The sequence below is a fragment of the Triturus cristatus genome, chromosome 2_2, assembly GCF_964204655.1.
Source record: "Triturus cristatus chromosome 2_2, aTriCri1.1, whole genome shotgun sequence".
Taxonomy (NCBI): domain Eukaryota; kingdom Metazoa; phylum Chordata; class Amphibia; order Caudata; family Salamandridae; genus Triturus; species Triturus cristatus.
The window spans coordinates 1066650916-1066669505 of NC_140582.1; the positions used below are offsets into that span (position 1 = coordinate 1066650916).

General features: G+C 51.1%; 1 protein-coding gene across 5 annotated transcripts in view; it reads right to left on the minus strand.

Annotated features, from left to right (window-relative positions):
* TACC3 (transforming acidic coiled-coil containing protein 3) overlaps window positions 1-18590 on the minus strand; it is a 610937-nt gene that overhangs the window by 181670 nt on the left and 410677 nt on the right. For all 5 annotated transcript variants that reach the window (XM_085642581.1, XM_085642579.1, XM_085642580.1 and 2 more), the window contains exon 12: window positions 11994-12037. In XM_085642581.1, coding sequence (XP_085498707.1) covers window positions 11994-12037 — 44 coding nt within the window. The remainder of the gene's footprint in view (window positions 1-11993; window positions 12038-18590) is intronic.

Consider the following 18590-nt stretch of genomic DNA (forward strand, 5'->3'; position numbering starts at 1 on the left):
AGGAGTGTCGTATCCCCTGTAAGAAGCAAAGGGCAGAGGCACAGCCAAGAAACCCCAGACTAGAGATTTGTGGAGGAAGGTGAGAGAAGAGTATGAGTAGGCCCCACCCTGGAAAAACCAGGGTGAAGGGATGCAGAAGGTCACATGAACCTACCGTCCTATGACCAGAATAGGAGTGGAAAAAGAAACGGAACGAAGCATCCCGCCAGGAAGGAAGAGAAAGAGGGCACCCACAGGAGACAAAACGCCATCCGGAGGAAGGAGAGTGCAAAAGACCAGCTGAAGAGTCCTCGCAGAACGGGGAGGAAGGGCGGGTCGTGAAGGAATCTGCAGCTAGAATCTTCTCTACCAGATCCATCGTTACCGAAGGTAAGTCACTTGTACATCTGATAGAGACTACTAGCCGCAGATTCCTTAACGTAGAATAGATACCCTAGCCATACCTAGAGGGGAGGAGGGTCTGCAAGATAACCTCACCAGCTTGGAAGACACAGGGCCCCAACAGGGGATGTGGCATGGGTACAGGAAGGACGGCCCAACCCCCACCAAGCAAAAGTGAGCAAGAACAAGGAGAAGGGAAGGCCAGGATACCACAAGCCGACCAGAGGAACAAAGAGCGTCCGCCATAAAAACCGGAGGGGTAGACAGCACCAAGTGAGTACCAAAAGGAAGAAAAGAACCACCTGCAACTCCAAGGAGAAGATGCGGAATGGAAGCAGAGCCCGCCCCAGGAGAACACACACACACAGCGAAGGGCACAGCTGAATGGGTGTCTATCCCGTAGTAGGGAACAAGGCCGGAACGGTTCCACAGCTGAGAAGCGCAGACGTGAGAAAGAAGGCGCAGACGTGAGAAAGAAGACACAGACGTGAGAAAGAAGACACAGACGCGCAAAGCTCCAACACACAAGGGACAGGAGCACAAGCAGACACGGCGAGTCCCACGGAGGGGGACCAAAAGAACAAGTTACTAACCTTCGGTAACGATGTATCTGTAAGAAACATTAGTTAGTTAGATTCCTCAACTTAGAATATCCCCAGGCGTCAGACTGGATCCGGAAGATTTTTCGTCAGCAATACCCCTTGCGCGTCGCTAGGCGTCGTCTGCGGCTCCGCGTCCGTCGTCGGCGTCGTGCGCCGGGATGACGTCGTCGGAGTACTTAGACGCCGCCCTCGCGCGCTGACGTCAGTTCTTGTACATAGCCTTCCGCGCCAGGAACGCAGAGCCATGCAAAGACCGACACTGGTGCCAAAAATAAAATCTAGGGGCCTGAAAGGACAACCTTAACCCTAGATGTCAGTTCGCAGAACGGGGAGGATGGGAGGGTCGGTGAGGAATCTAACTAACTAATGTTTCTTACAGATACATCGTTACCGAAGGTTAGTAACTTGTTCATCTGAAAGAAACACGTTAGTTAGATTCCTTACCTTAGAATAGATACCCAAGCAATACCATCCCCGGTGGTGGGTCTGCGAACCAAGATCACACCAGAAAGTCCTGGAGGACAGAACGGCCAAAGAAGCCATCCCTCCGGACTTGGCTGTCAAGGCAATAATGCCTGGCAAACGTGTGTAGCGAAGCCCACGTCGCCGCCTGACAGATGTCCTGCAAAGGGACTCCCCGTCCCAAGGCAGTAGTAGCCGCCGTGGCCCGAGTAGAATGGGCGCGCAGCCCAACAGGAGGGTCCTTTTTAGCCAAGGAATAGCAGATTTTTATACACAAAACGACCCACCGAGAGATGGTTCGTTTGTGCACAGCTTTCCCCTTCTTAGCGCCCACGTACCCAACAAAAAGCTGGTCGTCCACCCGGAACTGTTTTGTGCGGTCCAGATAAAAGGAGAGCGCACGTTTTGGGTCCAGACGGTGGAGCCTCTCTTCCTCTTTGGAAGGATGCGGAGGCGGAAAGAAGGTGGGCAAGGTGACAGACTGCCCAAGGTGAAATGGAGTCACCACTTTAGGAAGAAAAGAGGGACGAGGCCGAAGGACAACCTTGTCCGGATGAACAGATAGAAAAGGAGGCTTTGAAGATAAAGCCTGGAGCTCACTCACCCGTCTAGCCGAGGTGATGGCTACCAGAAAAGCAGTCTTTAGAGTTAGAAGACGAAGAGGGCAATTGTGGAGAGGCTCGAAGGGAGCGCACATCAGGAATGTCAATACCAGATTCAAGTCCCACTGAGGCATTACAAAAGGGACAGGAGGGAACGTGTGTGTAATGCCTTTGAGAAAGCGTGTAACCACAGGGGACTTGAAAAGAGAAGGCTGATCAGGAAGCCGCAAGAAGGCGGAGATGGCAGCAAGATAACCTTTCAGAGTGCCCAGGGCAGAGCCCTGCCGGGCCAGAGAAAGAAGGAAGAGGAGAACCTCAGAAAGAGGGGCGGAAAGGGGATCCACAGCCTTTGCTGTGCACCATGCCACAAATTTGTTCCACCGGCAGGCGTATACCGACTTTGTGGAGGGACGCCTGGCTGCCAGAATGATATCACAGACTTCAGGAGGCAAGTCAAATGGCATCAACTGCCGCCGCTCAATCTCCACGCATGGAGGTGGAGGCTGGACAGGTTCGGGTGGAGGACCGTCCCCTGCTGCTGCGACAGAAGATCCTCCCGAAGGGGCAGACGTATCGGGGGATCGGTCAACAGACTGAGTAGCTCGGGATACCAGTATCTTCGTGCCCAATCCGGAGCCACCAAGATGACTTGGGCCCGGTCGCGCCTGATCTTCTTCAGCACTCTGGGCAGAAGTGGTATAGGCGGAAAGGCGTACAACAGACCGCAACTCCACTCGTGACGAAAAGCGTCGCCGAGCGAGTGCCGCCTTGGAAATTCCAACGCGCAGAACTGCTGACATTGCGCGTTCTCTTCGGTGGCGAATAGATCTAACCAAGGCTCTCCCCACTGCTGAAAGAGGCCTTGCACCACTTCGGAGTTCAGACGCCATTCGTGATCCATCATGCACCGGCGGCTGAGTTCGTCTGCTCTGGCGTTCAGAGAGCCCGCCAGATGTTGAACCACCAGGGTGACGCCCTGGTGTTCCAGCCATGTCCAGAGGCGCAGAGCCTCCTGACAAAGGGTCCACGACCCCACCCCGCCCTGTTTGTTGCAGTACCACATGGCGGTGGTGTTGTCCGTGAACACCTGCACGACACTTCCCCTGACAGAGGGAAGGAAGGCTTTCAGTGCAAGCCGGATCGCTCTCAACTCCAACAGGTTGATGTGGAGACGAGACTCCGCCGGAGACCAGAGGCCTCTGATCTCCGCCTCTCCCATATGGCCACCCCATCCCAGGAGGGACGCATCCGTCACTACGACATGCTCCGGTTGGGGAAGGGAGAGGCTCTTGCCCTTAACCCACTCGCGGTCCGTGAGCCACCACTGCAACTGCTGTGCAGTACCCTCCGAGATCAAGACATGGTCGGACAGGTTGCCGTGATGCTGGGCCCACTGAAACTTCAGGTCCCACTGCAGAGCCCGCATGCGCCGCCTGGCGTGATGCACTAGTAGGATGCAGGAGGCCATCAGCCCCAGAAGCCGCAACACTAGCCTGACCGAAACCCGGGATAGAGGCCGAAAGATGGGAATCAGGGCCTGTATATCCCGGACCCGCTGTTCCGGTGGATGGACCCGGAACTGCGCCGAATCGAGAACCGCTCCGATGAAGAGGAGCTTCTGAGAGGGACTCAAGTGTGACTTCGGCACGTTGATGGAAAACCCCAGCAAATGCAGGAGATCCGCCGTAGTCTGGAGGTGGGAGACGACTGCCTGGGGCGAGCCCGCCTTCAACAACCAGTCGTCGAGATAGGGGAAGACTGGGACCCCTGATCTGCGCAGATGAGCTGCGACCACCGCCATCACTTTCGTGAACACCCGAGGGGCACTGGTGAGGCCGAAGGGGAGCACGGTAAACTGAAAGTGCTCTTGGCCCACCGTGAACCGCAGGTAACGCCGGTGGGCCGGCAGGACGGGGATATGGAAATATGCGTCCTGCAAGTCCAACGCTACCATCCAGTCTCCAGGGTCTAGGGCAGCTAAAACCTGAGCCAACGTTAGCATCTTGAACCTTTCCTTTCGGAGGAAGGCATTGACGTTCCGGAGGTCCAAGATAGGGCGTAGGCCCCCCTTGCCCTTCTTGGGAACCAGAAAGTAGTGGGAATAACAACCACGACCTACTTCTGGACTCGGAACGCGCTCGACGGCCCCCTTGGCCAAGAGAGCCGAAACTTCCTCGCGGAGAAGATCCAAATGATGCCCCGAGATACGGTGGTGCTGCGGTGGCATGGCTGGAGGGGTCGTCTCGAAGGGGAGGGAGTAGCCCCTTCGGACGATTTGCAGCACCCACCTGTCCGATGTTATGGACCGCCAGTGGAGCAGGTGATGGCGAACTCTGCCGCCCACTGGCGTGGTATGGGCCTGAAAGCTCGGACTAGGAAGGCTTTGAGGCGGATGCTGCCGGGGTGGATGTGGGCTGACCACGTCGGCCTCCATTTCCGCCACGGCGGAAGCCGCGACCGCGCGCAGGTTGGTTCTGCGGCTGGTGGCTTTGCGGACGTGAGGAGGCGCCCCTTCCTTGGCCACGAAAGGGGCGAAAAGCGGAGGTGTGCGCCCGCGGAGCCGAGAGGCCCAAGGACTTGGCCGTAGCCCGGGAGTCCTTAAAGCGGTTCAGCGCACTGTCCGCCTTCTCACCAAACAGGCGAGTGCCATCAAAGGGCATGTCCATGAGGGTGTTCTGGACATCCCCGGAAAATGACGTGGACCGCATCCAGGCGTGGCGGCGGAGCGCCACCGTGGTGGAAATCGCCCGACCTAGCGAGTCCGTGGTGTCAAGCCCACATCTTATGGCGTGCCGTGCTGCATCCCTCCCATCGGCCAAAGCCTGGGTAAGACGCGTCCGGACCTCCTCCGGACACAGGGGCAGCACGTCCTCCACCGTATCCCACAGGGAATGGGAATAACGGTCCAAGAGACAGGCGGTATTTAAGGACCGCAGGCCCAAACTAAGGGACGAGAACAGTTTCTTGCCAAACTGCTCGAGTCTCTTGGAATCCCGGTCCGGCGGAGCGGTCGGGAAGGAGGATTGGGAAGTAGAGGCCTGGATAACCAGACTCTCGGGGGTGGGGTGTTGGGACAGGAAGCTGGGGTCGCCCGGAGCAGGGCGGTGGCGCCTGGCAACGTTCCTATCCACAGGAGGAACTGTGGAGGGCTTGGACCAGGTGCCCTGCAGAACGTCAGTGAGGGCCTCGTTGAACGGCAGCAGAGGCTCAGTGGAGCTTGCTGAGGTTTGAAGCACCTCAGTGAGGATGTTGGTCCTCACAGCCACGGCAGGCAACTCGAGCCCAAGGGCCTCAGCCGCCTTGCGCAGCACCACAGAAAATGCTGCACCCTCCTCCGAAGCCACGGTCAGAGGAGAAGTGAATCCAGCGTCTGGCGAGGTGTCCAGCCCGCTGGCCTCCCCCAGTTCATCTGCCCAGTCCTGAGAAAGCTGTGACTGAACAGCCAGAGGGTCCTCGAACCCCTCCCAGTCGCCCCCTTCTTCCGATTCCTGATAAACAGGAGGAATGATCGGAACCGGACTGTAGAGATGGTAGGACTCTAGCGGCGTCGGATGCGGCGTCGGCGGACGCCGTGCCGGCGTCGGGTCCGGATGAGGGCTAAACTGGGGCGTCGGCGTCACAGGCGTCGGCGGCGCCGGTGACGGCGTCGGTGGTTCAGGCGTCGGCGCCGGTGGAGGAGTGACAAGGTCAACCGGCGTCGACTGGGGCCCAGGCATGGGCCCCGCGGGGACCTGCGGCGTCGAGACCGGAGTCGTCGACGGCGCCGGGGCCGGAGCCGCCGGCACGCGAGGTCGCCCAGTCGAGCCCGCGGGGCCCGAAGGCGCGCCAGCGGGCGTCGACGGCGGGGCCAGGCTCCTCATGACCGAGAGGAAGGCACTGATCTCCGCCGGCGCCGCGTCAGCCCCAGGGACCGGAAGGTATGGAGGCGGACGCGGCATCTGCGGCTCCGCCGGAGCCGCGGGGGTGGAACCACTTGGACCCTCGGCCGAGTCGCGCGACCGGCGAGGGGAGTCCGAAGAGCGATGTCGCCTCTTGGACTTCTTTGAGTGTTTGGACTTACCCGACGACTTGGAGCCCGACGATCGATGGTGGCGTCGGCTAGGGCTCCGCGAGCGATCCTTGGACCTCCTCCTGGACCGGGATCGCGCACGACGCGGAGCCGAGTGGCGAAGCTCGAGAAGCTTGCGGGACCGCTCCCACCTAGCCTTCGAAGTCAGGGCCTGACAGTCGTTGCACGACTCCGCGTCGTGGTCGAGGCCTAAGCAATAGAGGCACCGGCGGTGGTGATCGGTCACCGACATCAGTCGATGACAATCTTCGCAAGCCTTGAACCCAGGCATCCTACCGGCACCAGATGTCGACAGACAAGGATCAAAAATGATCAAAAAGATTTAGTCAAAAAAGACTAAAAGGGGTAGCTCTCCCGGATCTGCGCTTACTGGCGCGGAAAAAAGAAGAACTGACGTCAGCGCGCGAGGGCGGCGTCTAAGTACTCCGACGACGTCATCCCGGCGCACGACGCCGACGACGGACGCGGAGCCGCAGACGACGCCTAGCGACGCGCAAGGGGTATTGCTGACGAAAAATCTTCCGGATCCAGTCTGACGCCTGGGGATATTCTAAGGTGAGGAATCTAACTAACGTGTTTCTTTCAGATCCACCATGCACACGCAGCAACAGCTGACAAATTCCAGAAGCAGTGGCTCAGAACAAGGCAAGCGCAAGAAGAAGACAGGCCCTAGCTGGAACAGCGGAGAACATGGTGTAAACACCATGACAACGCTGTAATCAGAATGACAAAGGCCGGGCCGATGATCCAGAGGTGGAGGGTAGAAATATCAAGGAGATCGAGACTGCACCAAGCAGCATACGGGGACGCCAGGAAAACGCGAGGAACCCGAAAAGGTATCCACGCCCGCCCAGCTTAAACCATGGCTATACAATAGCCAACAAACACCCCAACTAGGGTATGAATCATCCCCGAACAAGCCAGGGAAACACCTCTTAGGGAAACCCGCAGCAGAGGGCAAGAACAGAAAAGACTTGTGGGAACACCACAGACTGCTTACCAAGCAGCCAAATACCTCTTAGGGAAACCCGCATCAGTGGCCAAGAACCAAAAGAGCAGTGGAAAACACCACAGACTGCTTACTAACCAGCCCAAAAAAATACACAAAGGACCTATACCGCTACACGCAACAGCAAAAGACACCACAAACTGAAGGGCTGAACCAGCAGCCAAAAGAATAAAGGGCCAACTGAAAGACCCTGATAACACTCAAAGCCGCACAGCACACAACGGGCCAACTAAAAACTAATATCCCAAGGTGAAAAGGAGGAATAACGCCTCCCATAAGACCTCGGAGTGCCGAGCTTACGAGAAGGAGGACAGAGCCCCGCAAGGAGTCTCTGAATAGCAGAGTCCGCGTGGGTGTGAAATAGTCCCATCAAAGGGTAAATCCACAATACACTCCCAAACAAATATCTGGAAAGACACCATCCCGAAGCCAAGCATGGCGGCGGAGGGCCACAGAGCTTGCCATAGTACGGCAGAGGGAATCAGAGACATCCAAGGCCGAACGGAGACAAAGTAGCTAAATCCCAACCATCCCACACATCGTGCCGCAGATACGACCGGGCATCCTCTTGGGAGGCTTGAGACAGACGGGACTCCGCAGAATCCCACAGATCGGAAGTAGCCCCTGCCAACACACAGTGTTGAGGGCACGCAGAGCAGTGCTAGAGGAGGTGAAAATGTTACGCCCCCAGGAGTCCAGCCACCGAGCCGCCCGTGACGGCGGAAGCAGCACGGAAGGCAAGGAAGGAAAATCGGCCCTGGGCTGAGAATAAAGACGTAGAGGATCGTGCGGACCCGGACGGTGGAGGTGCGGTTGAAGCGCCGGATCTCCCGTGGCAGGGCGCCCCCAGAAGAGAGTTATGGAGTGACAGTTCAAATGGGAGAAGTGGCTCTCCTCCACCAGAGCCCTGGTGGAGAAACTCAAACAAGTGGTCCAAAGGGAGTGAGGCAACCGGATTCCCCATCTGCAGAATGCCAGTGGCCGTGGAAATGGCCCGGATAAAGGCCACACTCGCCTCCGTAGGGCAACGTGGGAAGAAGCAACTCCTACGTCCCCGTGCCCTGATGGAGGGAGAAAAGACCAGCCCCGGAGGGATGGGAAACCCACTGACGAGTGGGGGACCTGAGGGGTCTCTGGAAAGGGTGGAGAAACCTGCGGGGCAGACAACTGCAGGGAGCGGAAGAGCGGGTCCGGGGCTGTGAAAGTGGAGACCGCTTAGAACCCGCCCTAGAATCCGCCAGAGAAAAGGAGGAGACAACAACCCTCTGGAGAGGAAGGGACCTCCGGAGAAGAGTAGACTATCCGACATCAGAACGGCGCCAGGAAGTCCACCACAGGCACCAATGAGTCCTCGACCGGCGCCGAAGATTCCACCAGCGGCACCGGGTCAACCTCCGCCATCTCGTGCCGCCTTGGAGAGGGGGGCGGGGTCGGAGCCGAAGCGGCCAATGAACGGTGGCAAAAAGGCGCCGGCTCGGCCCCTGTCGAGTCAGGCGCCTGCGCCGAGGGCCGACAGGGGCCCGGGGAAGAGTCCCGAGCCCCGGACTCCACCCGCGCCGGGGAGGAAAGCCGTTGATGCCGGAGAGACGTCGGCTCGGCCTCCGGGAAGACCGCTGCCTGCCCAGTGGACCGAGGGGGACTGGAGGGCGAGCCATGAACCTCGTGACCTCCTGCGACACCGCAAGGAACCCCACGGGGCTTTGCAGCGAGGCCGGGACGCCATGGGCTGAGGGGGAAGCCCGAAGGGCCGCACCTAGACGGTACCACACCTCCAACACCTGAAACCAAACGTGTCAGCGGCGAAGCCGCCAGCGAAACCGCAGAAGACCCCGCGCACGGCGAGGAATCTATGGACATTGCAGGAAGAGGAGGGGGGGGGGGGCTCAAGGAAGCATGCAGAGCTGTAGCATAGGCTCGCATCTGGGCCCTTGTCGCCCCAATGCCGGGAAACGGCAGATAGGGTGGTGTCGGCCGAGGACGCACATCCCTAGAGGGACCGGCGCCCTCTGCCGAAGGAGGACAAGGCCTCGGCGGCAAACTGCAAGACTTCCCTGCGGGCGAACGACGCCCATAGGGCCTTGGCAAAGGACGATGCCGCAGCCGAAAACTGCGGCTCCTGGACCAGTCTTCTGAGGTAGGAGACGGACGCTGCGACGACACTGACCTGGACAAGCAGGCCGACAGCAACTTCACCCGGCGCTCCCGCTGGGACTTCGGTTTTAGATGCTGGCAATCCTCACAGTCCGTAGAGTCATGGTGCTCGCCCACGCACCACATGCAAATAGTGTGAGGGTCCGTTGCTGACATCCGACATGCACACGAAGTGCACGTCTTGAAGCCCGAAGGCATGGTACACTGTTCACAACTCAAGGCGCTAAGAGGCCGGAAACCAGGCCAAGGAACACACTCCGGATCCGCGTTGCACGCGGAAAAGAAGGAAAATTTACGTCAATGTGCCGGGGGCAGGACTTGTGACCTCGCTGACAACATGTCCGCAGACGTCAGGGCGGGGTCATGTGGTACCGCCCACCGGCACGCAGAGGTGCTGTGGCAAAGATTTTCCGGATCCAGTCTCACACCTGGGGATAATTCTACGTTAAAAGATCCCAATTGTTACATCCTAGACTGCCTAGTGAGGAGCAAGTAGAAAAAGAAAGGTTCATTACGACCTTTTCCAATCAATCTTTCAATTTTAGAAAGATACTCACCCGTAATTAACATTCTGAAAAATGACAGAACCATCAACAAATATGTTAATGAAAGTCCTCAAATCACATTCAGAAAAGGAAAGTCGCTCAAAGATGAATTAAGTAAAAAAAGCTATCTCCTCTGCTGAAGAATGTAGCAGCAAATTGGAGGTCACAGGCTTTAAACGCTGTAAGCGGTGCAAAGCATGTGCGAACAGTATAGATTGTGCTAGTATTAAGCTACCCAACTGTAAAAACATTTACAATCCAAAACAATTTTAGTTGTGATAGTTAGTATTTATTGCCTGATATGCCCATGTGGAAAATGTTATATTGGAAGTTCTATCCACAGGGCCAGGAAAAGGATTTGAGCACCAACGAGCTATCCGGAATAATAATATACAATATCCGATAGTCAGGCATTTTAACCCCTTGAGTGCCCATGACGAGATGGTCTCGTCATGGGCCGCGGTTGCGCTGTGCCCATGACGAGACTATCTCGTCATGAGCCCCGCCCGCTAATGAAACGCCCGGCACAGGGCGTGGAAAGGGCGGGGCACTCAAGGGGTTAATGAAAAACACAACAGAAATGATAAACTGCTGTCCTTTGTAGTTTTAGATTCTATTGTACAACATGGACGTGGTGGTGACAGGGAGCACCTACTAAGGATGAAAGAATCCAGATATATTATAGATTTTGAAACCTTAGTGCCATAGGATTAACTCAAATGAAGAAGTGACGGTACATTTGTAAGTTGGTGCTGAGCAAAATGAGTAGTGATACTTCTTTACGTCAAAATAATGGTTAAATAGTCAGCATGTTTTTAAAGATTTGTAAGTGATATAAGAGGTAATTATATTTAGTTTTTTTCTTTTAAATCACCACAGGCAGGAAGCATTAAGGGGTATTATTAGTTCCTGGTAATGTTTGGAATTAATTGCGAAGTAGCGCGATGACATGCGCTGATAAATGGGTTTATCAAATGTTCCATGTGATCATGGAAGGGCGACTATATGCAATCTTACAATTGTAATATTTTATTATTTCATGTTCCATACAGGAGTCTGTCAATCATTATATGAACAATATGAATTAGTACTGTATTAAATTCAATAGCGATAGGCTCAATGTATTGCCTGAAAATGAAGTATAAAAATCTAACATGGCGCTCACAGTAGTATGTGAAAATGTGTAGACTTGAAAACGTGTCCTTCCTTAATGTGGACTACCCTGTGTACATCGAAGCTGCATGCACTGCCAGGTGGTGACGAGTAGATATATATCTATAGAGAGAGAGATTGATGGATATATATATATATATATATATATATATATATATATATATATATATATATATATATATATATATATATATATATATATATACACACACATCTATAGACACAAACACATTAAGAAGTGCTCAAGGGTCCCCGGACATGGGCGGGACTATTCAGTGGTTAGGACTATTGATTGGAGGATCCCTAATTTCCTGAAATCCGTGATCGCAATATTGCCCATTGTTTTATCAGAAATAAATTTGTGAAATTTAACCTAAATATCCACATGTTAGCTGTGCTTTGAAGTAAACAGCTTTTCAAGTCAAGTACCCCCAAAAACATTTCATATATAAAAAAAATAAAGTGCACCACATATATGTCACTAGTACACCTTGATGGCAATATTGAAAAATGATTTTTAATCAAGTGATTGCACCTTATTATACATAGGTACTAGCAGTCACTAGTAAATACAAGTGCCTTCAAATGTAACACTGGGGGACAATTTTGTAGGTGGATATATACAAATGCACAAGCGAAATCAAGTGAAGGTTTCTAAAAGTTGAAGTGGGCTGACTCAGTGTTCTACACAGTGAGCAGTGCTGTGAGGGAGCACAATTTGATTGACGTTTGAACAGCCCAATGGATAAAAAGTTGGCTAAAAGCCCCATATACACAAGAATTACTTGAATGCAATTTTTTTTTTTAAACAGGAGGTTGGCAAGACAGCTAAAGAAGTCTTAGGCTAGGTCGAAAAAAAAAAAAAAGTTAATCAAATCATACTGCAACTAAATCTGGTTATGTTATTGATAATAGCTTACACTATGCATTTTCCTACACTCCAACATCCCTTTACACATGATCAATAGTGATAAGTCTTATCTAAAAACTGGTACTTACCAAGCATTTGTGTTATTGTTCCTTCAAATTCGGAAAGAATTTGCCTACAAAAATAAACCAGCATTATGAAACATTTAAAGCAGAAGTAGAAAACAAATGTGGATTTAACCCACAGAACAGTCACTGACAGTGCTACACTGGATTCCAAACTTCAAGTTCCCTAAAAACACTATATTCATTTATAATTTAGCACAATATAAGGGTGTCAACAAAATTTAGAAACTAGGACCTTTTCACATATGACAAAACCAGAAAGACTGTTGCTAAGAAAACGGAAAAGAAATATGAAAAATAAACAGTGACAGGTCTTCAAAAAGTAGTGAAAACACAAATAATGTCTATCATGCGTCTTAGATAGGCCCATGAACAGACCCTTATCTTTCACCATGCACACGTTTCTGGAGTTGCTTTCCCTTTCACACACCCGAATGTACATGACAATGCTGGATTGGTTTCTCCGAAAGTGCTTCACTTACAAATTCCAGGTCGCAAGATCGTGATTCCTTGAACACCATGTACAAAACCTCGACATGTATTTTTCTTACACGAGGCAATACGGCAATCTACAGACCATAACAATGCTGGCATGCCTGAGGACTCGGAAGAATGCTTGTTATTATAAATAAGCATTTCTGGGTTTAAGCAGAGGAAAGCTTTGCTGTGATTGGCAAAATTTGTACAGGCTGAAGCTTTGGCCCAGCAGCTTACTGATATCTCTGCAAAGGGTATCCTGCACGTGACTGCAACAGGGAGCTACAATCTACTTTAAGTTAACAGAGGTTGGATCATCCAGTACGGGGATTCTTACCAGAAAACACACCCTAGACACTTAAGTTAGGGGACGCATAGTAGGAGTACGCAAGATTTCTAGATTGTCTTTATATTCTTGCATATATACATTGTTTCTGCACAATGGTGGAACCTTTTATTCTGTTCACGGTCCTGATACTTCTAATAACTTTCATTTGCTTCGGTCTATTGATTGTTTCAGCCCATATATTTTATACAAGAGTCACATTATGCCAAACATTGAAAACGTCCCACTGTGTATTCCGTGTATATTTCCCCGAGAGAAGAGACCACGAGTTACTGAGCAAAAGGGTTCCAGATTTGTTACCATCACTGGAGGAACAGGGTTGTCATGTTCAGAGGTTGCCAGAACAGTTTGCTACCAGCCTAGGTTTAGGGGTATTTATAGTGGCTGCAGAAAGCTGGCTCTGTATATACTTTACCAAAGTAAGGTATAGTGTGCACAGAGTCCATGGAATCCCCAGCGGTATAGCAGACGTTAAAGTAGAGAATACCTTACTCTCAAGCTAGTGGTAGCTGGGCTGAGCAGTTAGGCTTATCAGAGGGTAGTGTTAAAGCATTTGTTGTACACACACAGGCAAGAAATGTCACACTCAAAGACTGAATCCAGACCAATTGTATAAAAAGTTGCTGCTTTATCATTTGTATTACTAGAACCAAGAATCACTTAATGCAGGTAAGTTACAGTTTGTCACTGGCAATTCTTTACAGGAATGCAGTGTGATTTTGTAAATGCAAAAAATACTTTCCAGTTTTAGGAAAGCTTTCTGCTCATGTCAATCAAATACAGTGTTAGACCTTGCAATGATAAAGATGTGCAACGGTATGATACAGTTCAATGTATTTCTATGGAGAAAAACAAGGTTAGAGACTTACAGGAAATTACTCTGTTTTGTAGTTCAGTCTTGAGCTGGTAGCGCTTACACAGGGAAGGGGTCAGCTAGGTAAAGAGTGCACCCTCAGTGGCACAGGCGCAGCAGGGTGCAGAGGTCAAAGAAGTGTTTGGGGCCCAATTTTGTGCTATGGAGACAAGGGGTACTTGGAAGAGCACCAGTAACACTGTGGGTTTTAAGTCAGGGACCAGGGATAAAAAGGTAGGGACAGGGGCCACAAGTAGGCACCAAAATCACATCTCCAGTGGCACTCTGGAAGCAGAGTGCAAAGTAGGCATCTGGTTCCCAATGCAAACAAATGGAGGACGTTGGTTGAGAAGAAACACTGCAGGCTTGGATCAAGAGGCTGGGCGAAGGCAACCGATGGCTGGACAGGTAAGTTTGATAGCTGGGGGACACCTAGGCACAATCGGCTCGGCTCCCCAAAGTCAGGGGCCGGAGGATGCAGGGGTGCCTTTTGGTGTCTGGTTTCCTTAGCTTGGTGCGGTAACTAGGACCCTAAAAACAGAGGCTGCAGGCGTCGAGAAGGAGTCATGGTGAGGTCAGCCACCAATAAAGACAAGGTCAGGATTGTGTGGGAAACGTCTCAGATTAAGTAGTTCAATCAAACTCGGACCATTGGAGTCAATTGCAGTGTGGTGCAGTGTCGTGGATCTGCCCGGATCCAGAGACTGGAGTTAATTTCATTCCTGGACAAATCCGGTGTCCACATGAGACAGGAGTCTTTGTCTAAGACCGCACAGGTTCTCAGGGGTCCTTGAGGTTGCTGGCTGCGGGGCACGCCCGTTTCTGGAAGCAAGGTCACTGGAGTAGTAGACAGGTCGGTAGGGATGGGTCCACGTCTGTCGTCTTCTCCACTGCTGCACGGCTCTTCGGTCCTTCTTAGGTTGTTTTATCTGAAGAGGCAAGGTTCAGGGGTGCCCCTAAAAATATTTGGCGGCGTTATAGGGGTGTGCAGGTCGGGACCAATGGGTCCCTTCCCTGGGGTGTCTACACCCCCCATTATGCCACCCTCCATTGGGAGGGAGAATAGGCCTCTTCCTGATTGGGTGAATCCCCTCATTTTCAAGATGGAGGGGACTGAGATGTGTGCTTCACTTCGCCTCCCCCACATGAGGGGTGGGTTTGGCAAAGGTGGGTGCACCTCCCTCCTGGCTAGGCTTTCCCACTGATTCTCCCACCCAAAGTGGGGGTCAGAACTTGCAGGTATCAGCTGCTGATAGCAGGAAAAGGCTGGGGGTAGCCAACAAAGGTGGCATGACTTTGAAACCTTCCCTTCAAGGCCCCTGCCCATTCAGGAGGGGGTGGGGTGGATGTGGGTGGTGAGGCATGACACCCCTGCGCAGGATGTGCTTTGTTTCAGGACCCAGAGAGTGGAGGCTCGCTACCCAGGGGTCCAGGAATCTGTCTGGTGGTATGCACATGGCTGGTAGCCAGTCAGGAACCACACTAGAGCTGGTTGTTTTTCAGGGGGCATCTCTAAGATGCCCTCTGAGTGCACTTTACATTGAATCTCACACTGGCATCAGTGTGGGTTTAATGAGCTGAGAAGTTTGCTACCAAACTTCTCAGTTTTCAGTGGAGCCATTCTGAGGCTGTGGACAAACTCCCAGCCCCTATACTTAAAATGGCTTTACTGCCCTTACAATGCTTCTGAATGGCACAGACACTGTAGGGCCATATTACTTAAGTAGATATGCCCTCACCAGTGGTATGGTGCAGCCCACCTTTAGGGCTGTATGGTCTGCTAGAGGGGTGACTCACCCATGCCACAGGAAGTGTTGGTGGGCATGGCACCCAGGGATGGGTGCCATATCGACTTCAGTTTAGTCTGCACCAAAACGCACTGCCTGCAGCAGCAGTGTGTGGGTATTCATGTAAGAGGTCTTTGAGGGTGGCATACTACATGCTGCAGTCCTCAGAGGCCCTCTCTGGTCACAAGGCCCTTAGTACCAGGGGTACCTTTTATAAGGGACTTACATGTGACCCAAAGGGGTGCCAATTGTAGAGCCAAAATTACAGTCTTGGGAATGAACCCAGGCCCTGGGAACCTGATTGGCAGGGACCCAGGGCACACTCAGTCAAGTTGGCATCATGTATCTGGTAAAGTGTTAGGGGGTACACCAGGCAAAAAAGGATGCTTTCCTACACATTACCCTCTCCAAAGAAAAGAGGATGAGGCTAACCTTTCCCAAGAGTCTTCATTATCCAAGTAGAAGAACATGGAAAGTCCATCTGCAGTGGCATAGTCAGTCCCAGGTATGGGTTCCAATGTAAAGCCCATTCCCTGTACAGAGATGGATCACTTCAACAGTTTGGGATTTTCATCTTTTATTTGCATTAGCCATCTGAGAGGTCTGTGGTCAGTTTGGATTAGGAATGGAGTCCCAAACAGGTAGGGTCTCAGCTCCTTCAGGGAGCAAACCGCAGCAAAGGCCTCCCTGTCAATGGCACTTCAACACTGTTCCCTGATTAGTTGAGCATTTACTCCTCCTTAGTTGGCATGTACTATGCTAGTCAAAGAATCCCATTTGGTTTATATTAGTTTTAGAAGAAATATTTTTGTATTTTCATCTTGAACAAACTTGTCGGTTACATCCTTATTTATCCAGATTGTTATTTGGATTACATTGTAAGTACTGCAGCAGCCAACACATGTTTCGCCAGGGCTTTCTCAAGGCTGCAAGAGATTGCTGTTTGACAGTATCAGTCAATGTCATTTAGGGAACCGAGTATAACACACCACGAGTGCACAGTGTGGGAAGGTCAGGAGTGGTGACAAAAAAAAATGTAAGAACTTCATTTAAAAGTGCAGATTCTAGGGGGAACGAGAACTGGTACCAAATAAAAGCGTGAAAAGCAATTGTGCACAAGAAAGTGAGGAGAGCACCGTAATTGGAGTAGAAAAAGATGGACGTCTGATTAGTAAAGTAAACGAAAACGGTATTCCAGTGCTGGCAAGTGAACAATTAGGAAGTATAGTCATTCTGGTGTTTTAGCAGTTATTGCCCACACTTAGACTGCGTTATTCTTACCACTGTGTCCAGTCCTATAATGGATACCTACACTACTGGAGTCAAAATGGATTCAGAGATTCAAAAGGTTGCACAATAAAGCACAAGTTGCTTTGGGAAAAAGTGGCAAAGCTGAAAGGTTGCTTGCTATGGACTCATGTTATGCACACATTTAGTCATGCATTCAAGTTGCAATGACATCCAGCTGCTTAAAGGCTTTCCACCTCAGTACCCCTACAAGTTAGATGCACAAAACATACCATATGCTCACATTCCTGGAGTGGGAGATCGAGTAATACGAAACACTGATCACAGACTGGGGTTGATACTAGCTGCACAAGAGGGTCTGGTTTCTGTCCATGCGAGGGTGGCTGCTACAATTTCAATATTGCAGCAACACTATTGGTGGCCAGGTCTTTACAAACGGAACAAGGACTTTGTCATTAAATGTGACATCTACCAGCAGATGAACAGTTCCACCATAACATGTCCACCTCAAACACCTCTACTAATTTCAAACAAGCCATTGGCTTGCTTCTATCAGGACCATTGCGGCACTCGGTCACCAGATGTGGCTTACAAGTACATCTTGGTAGCAGTGGATTCCTGTGGGTATGGCCACAGCAGTCAGCTGATGGCCAAACTGCCAAAGAATCTGCAAGCCTTTATCGGTACATATGCAGTAGGCACATTACATTAATACAGGGTCTGAAGTTTAGCTCAATGGCTTACAAAGGGGCCTAGGGAAGTTTGAATGTCACCATGCTTTTTATCATCTCCATACCATCCAGAAGGAAGTGCGGTTCTGGAGAGGAAAAACAGACTAAAAGCAGTCTTTAACAGCAAGGGTACTAGGCTCAGGCCACAGTTGGGTCCACCACCTATATGGGGTCCAGAGGGCACTCAACTACATGCTGAGAAAATCCCTGGGTGATCAGACTCCATATGACTCCTGTTTGGGTTAAAGATGCGAGTCCCAGACCTCGACAATGTGGGCATAGTGGCGGCAGAAACACCATTTGACATCAGTGAATGTTTGCCTATTTTACAGGAACTGAATGAATTCTGGGAAAAAACTAAGGAACGTCCACGTAAAAAAAAAACAGCCACTGGATAAGTGAAGGTAGTCCCGGTGAGGCCTGGCAGGATCCCGAAGGTTTGGGAATTGGTCAGGGGAAAATTGTGGACTAAAAAAAAGTGAGCTACCCTACAGAATGCCTGTACCTGTCCTGCCTGTTGAAGTTACCAGAACTTCCACCGATTACCAGTCGCAAAGACAAAAGAATTGCCTCCATTGATCTGATCAAACCACTATGTGGCTGATTCTCAACAGTAAGCCACGTGGTCTCCTGGGTAGCTACCTGCCTGAAGCAAGTGTTCTAAGAGCTGTTTACAAATACACTCAATCTTTGAAACTAGATACACCTCCAATCATGCTAACTATTTTGCCTTGGAGCCTGTCCAATGCTTCACTTCTTTTTGGTTAGGTTCACCATACATAAATAGCGCATACAAAGGTGGATATTGTAACTCTGCCACACATTGCTTCACATGTCACATTTAAGTCAGTGAAGTATTGCTACACTTGTTGGTATAACCTATGTATTCAGATTAGCTTTCAAGATCTTGCCTGATTATTCTGAAGGAATGTATCAGGAATAATCCAAAGAAACATGGTGCCAAGTGATTGTGGATTAATGGAAAAGGAAAACTGAGAAACCACATTGGATGAAACCAAATCACGGGGGAAAAAATGTAAGGAAAGAAAAAAAAAATGGAACGCGAAATAAAACATTTTAAAAGAAAATATTTAAAGGATAAATCCGAAGGTAATTAAACTTGGGTGGAAAAAAGGTTTCTGAAAGTTAGACCTGCGACCA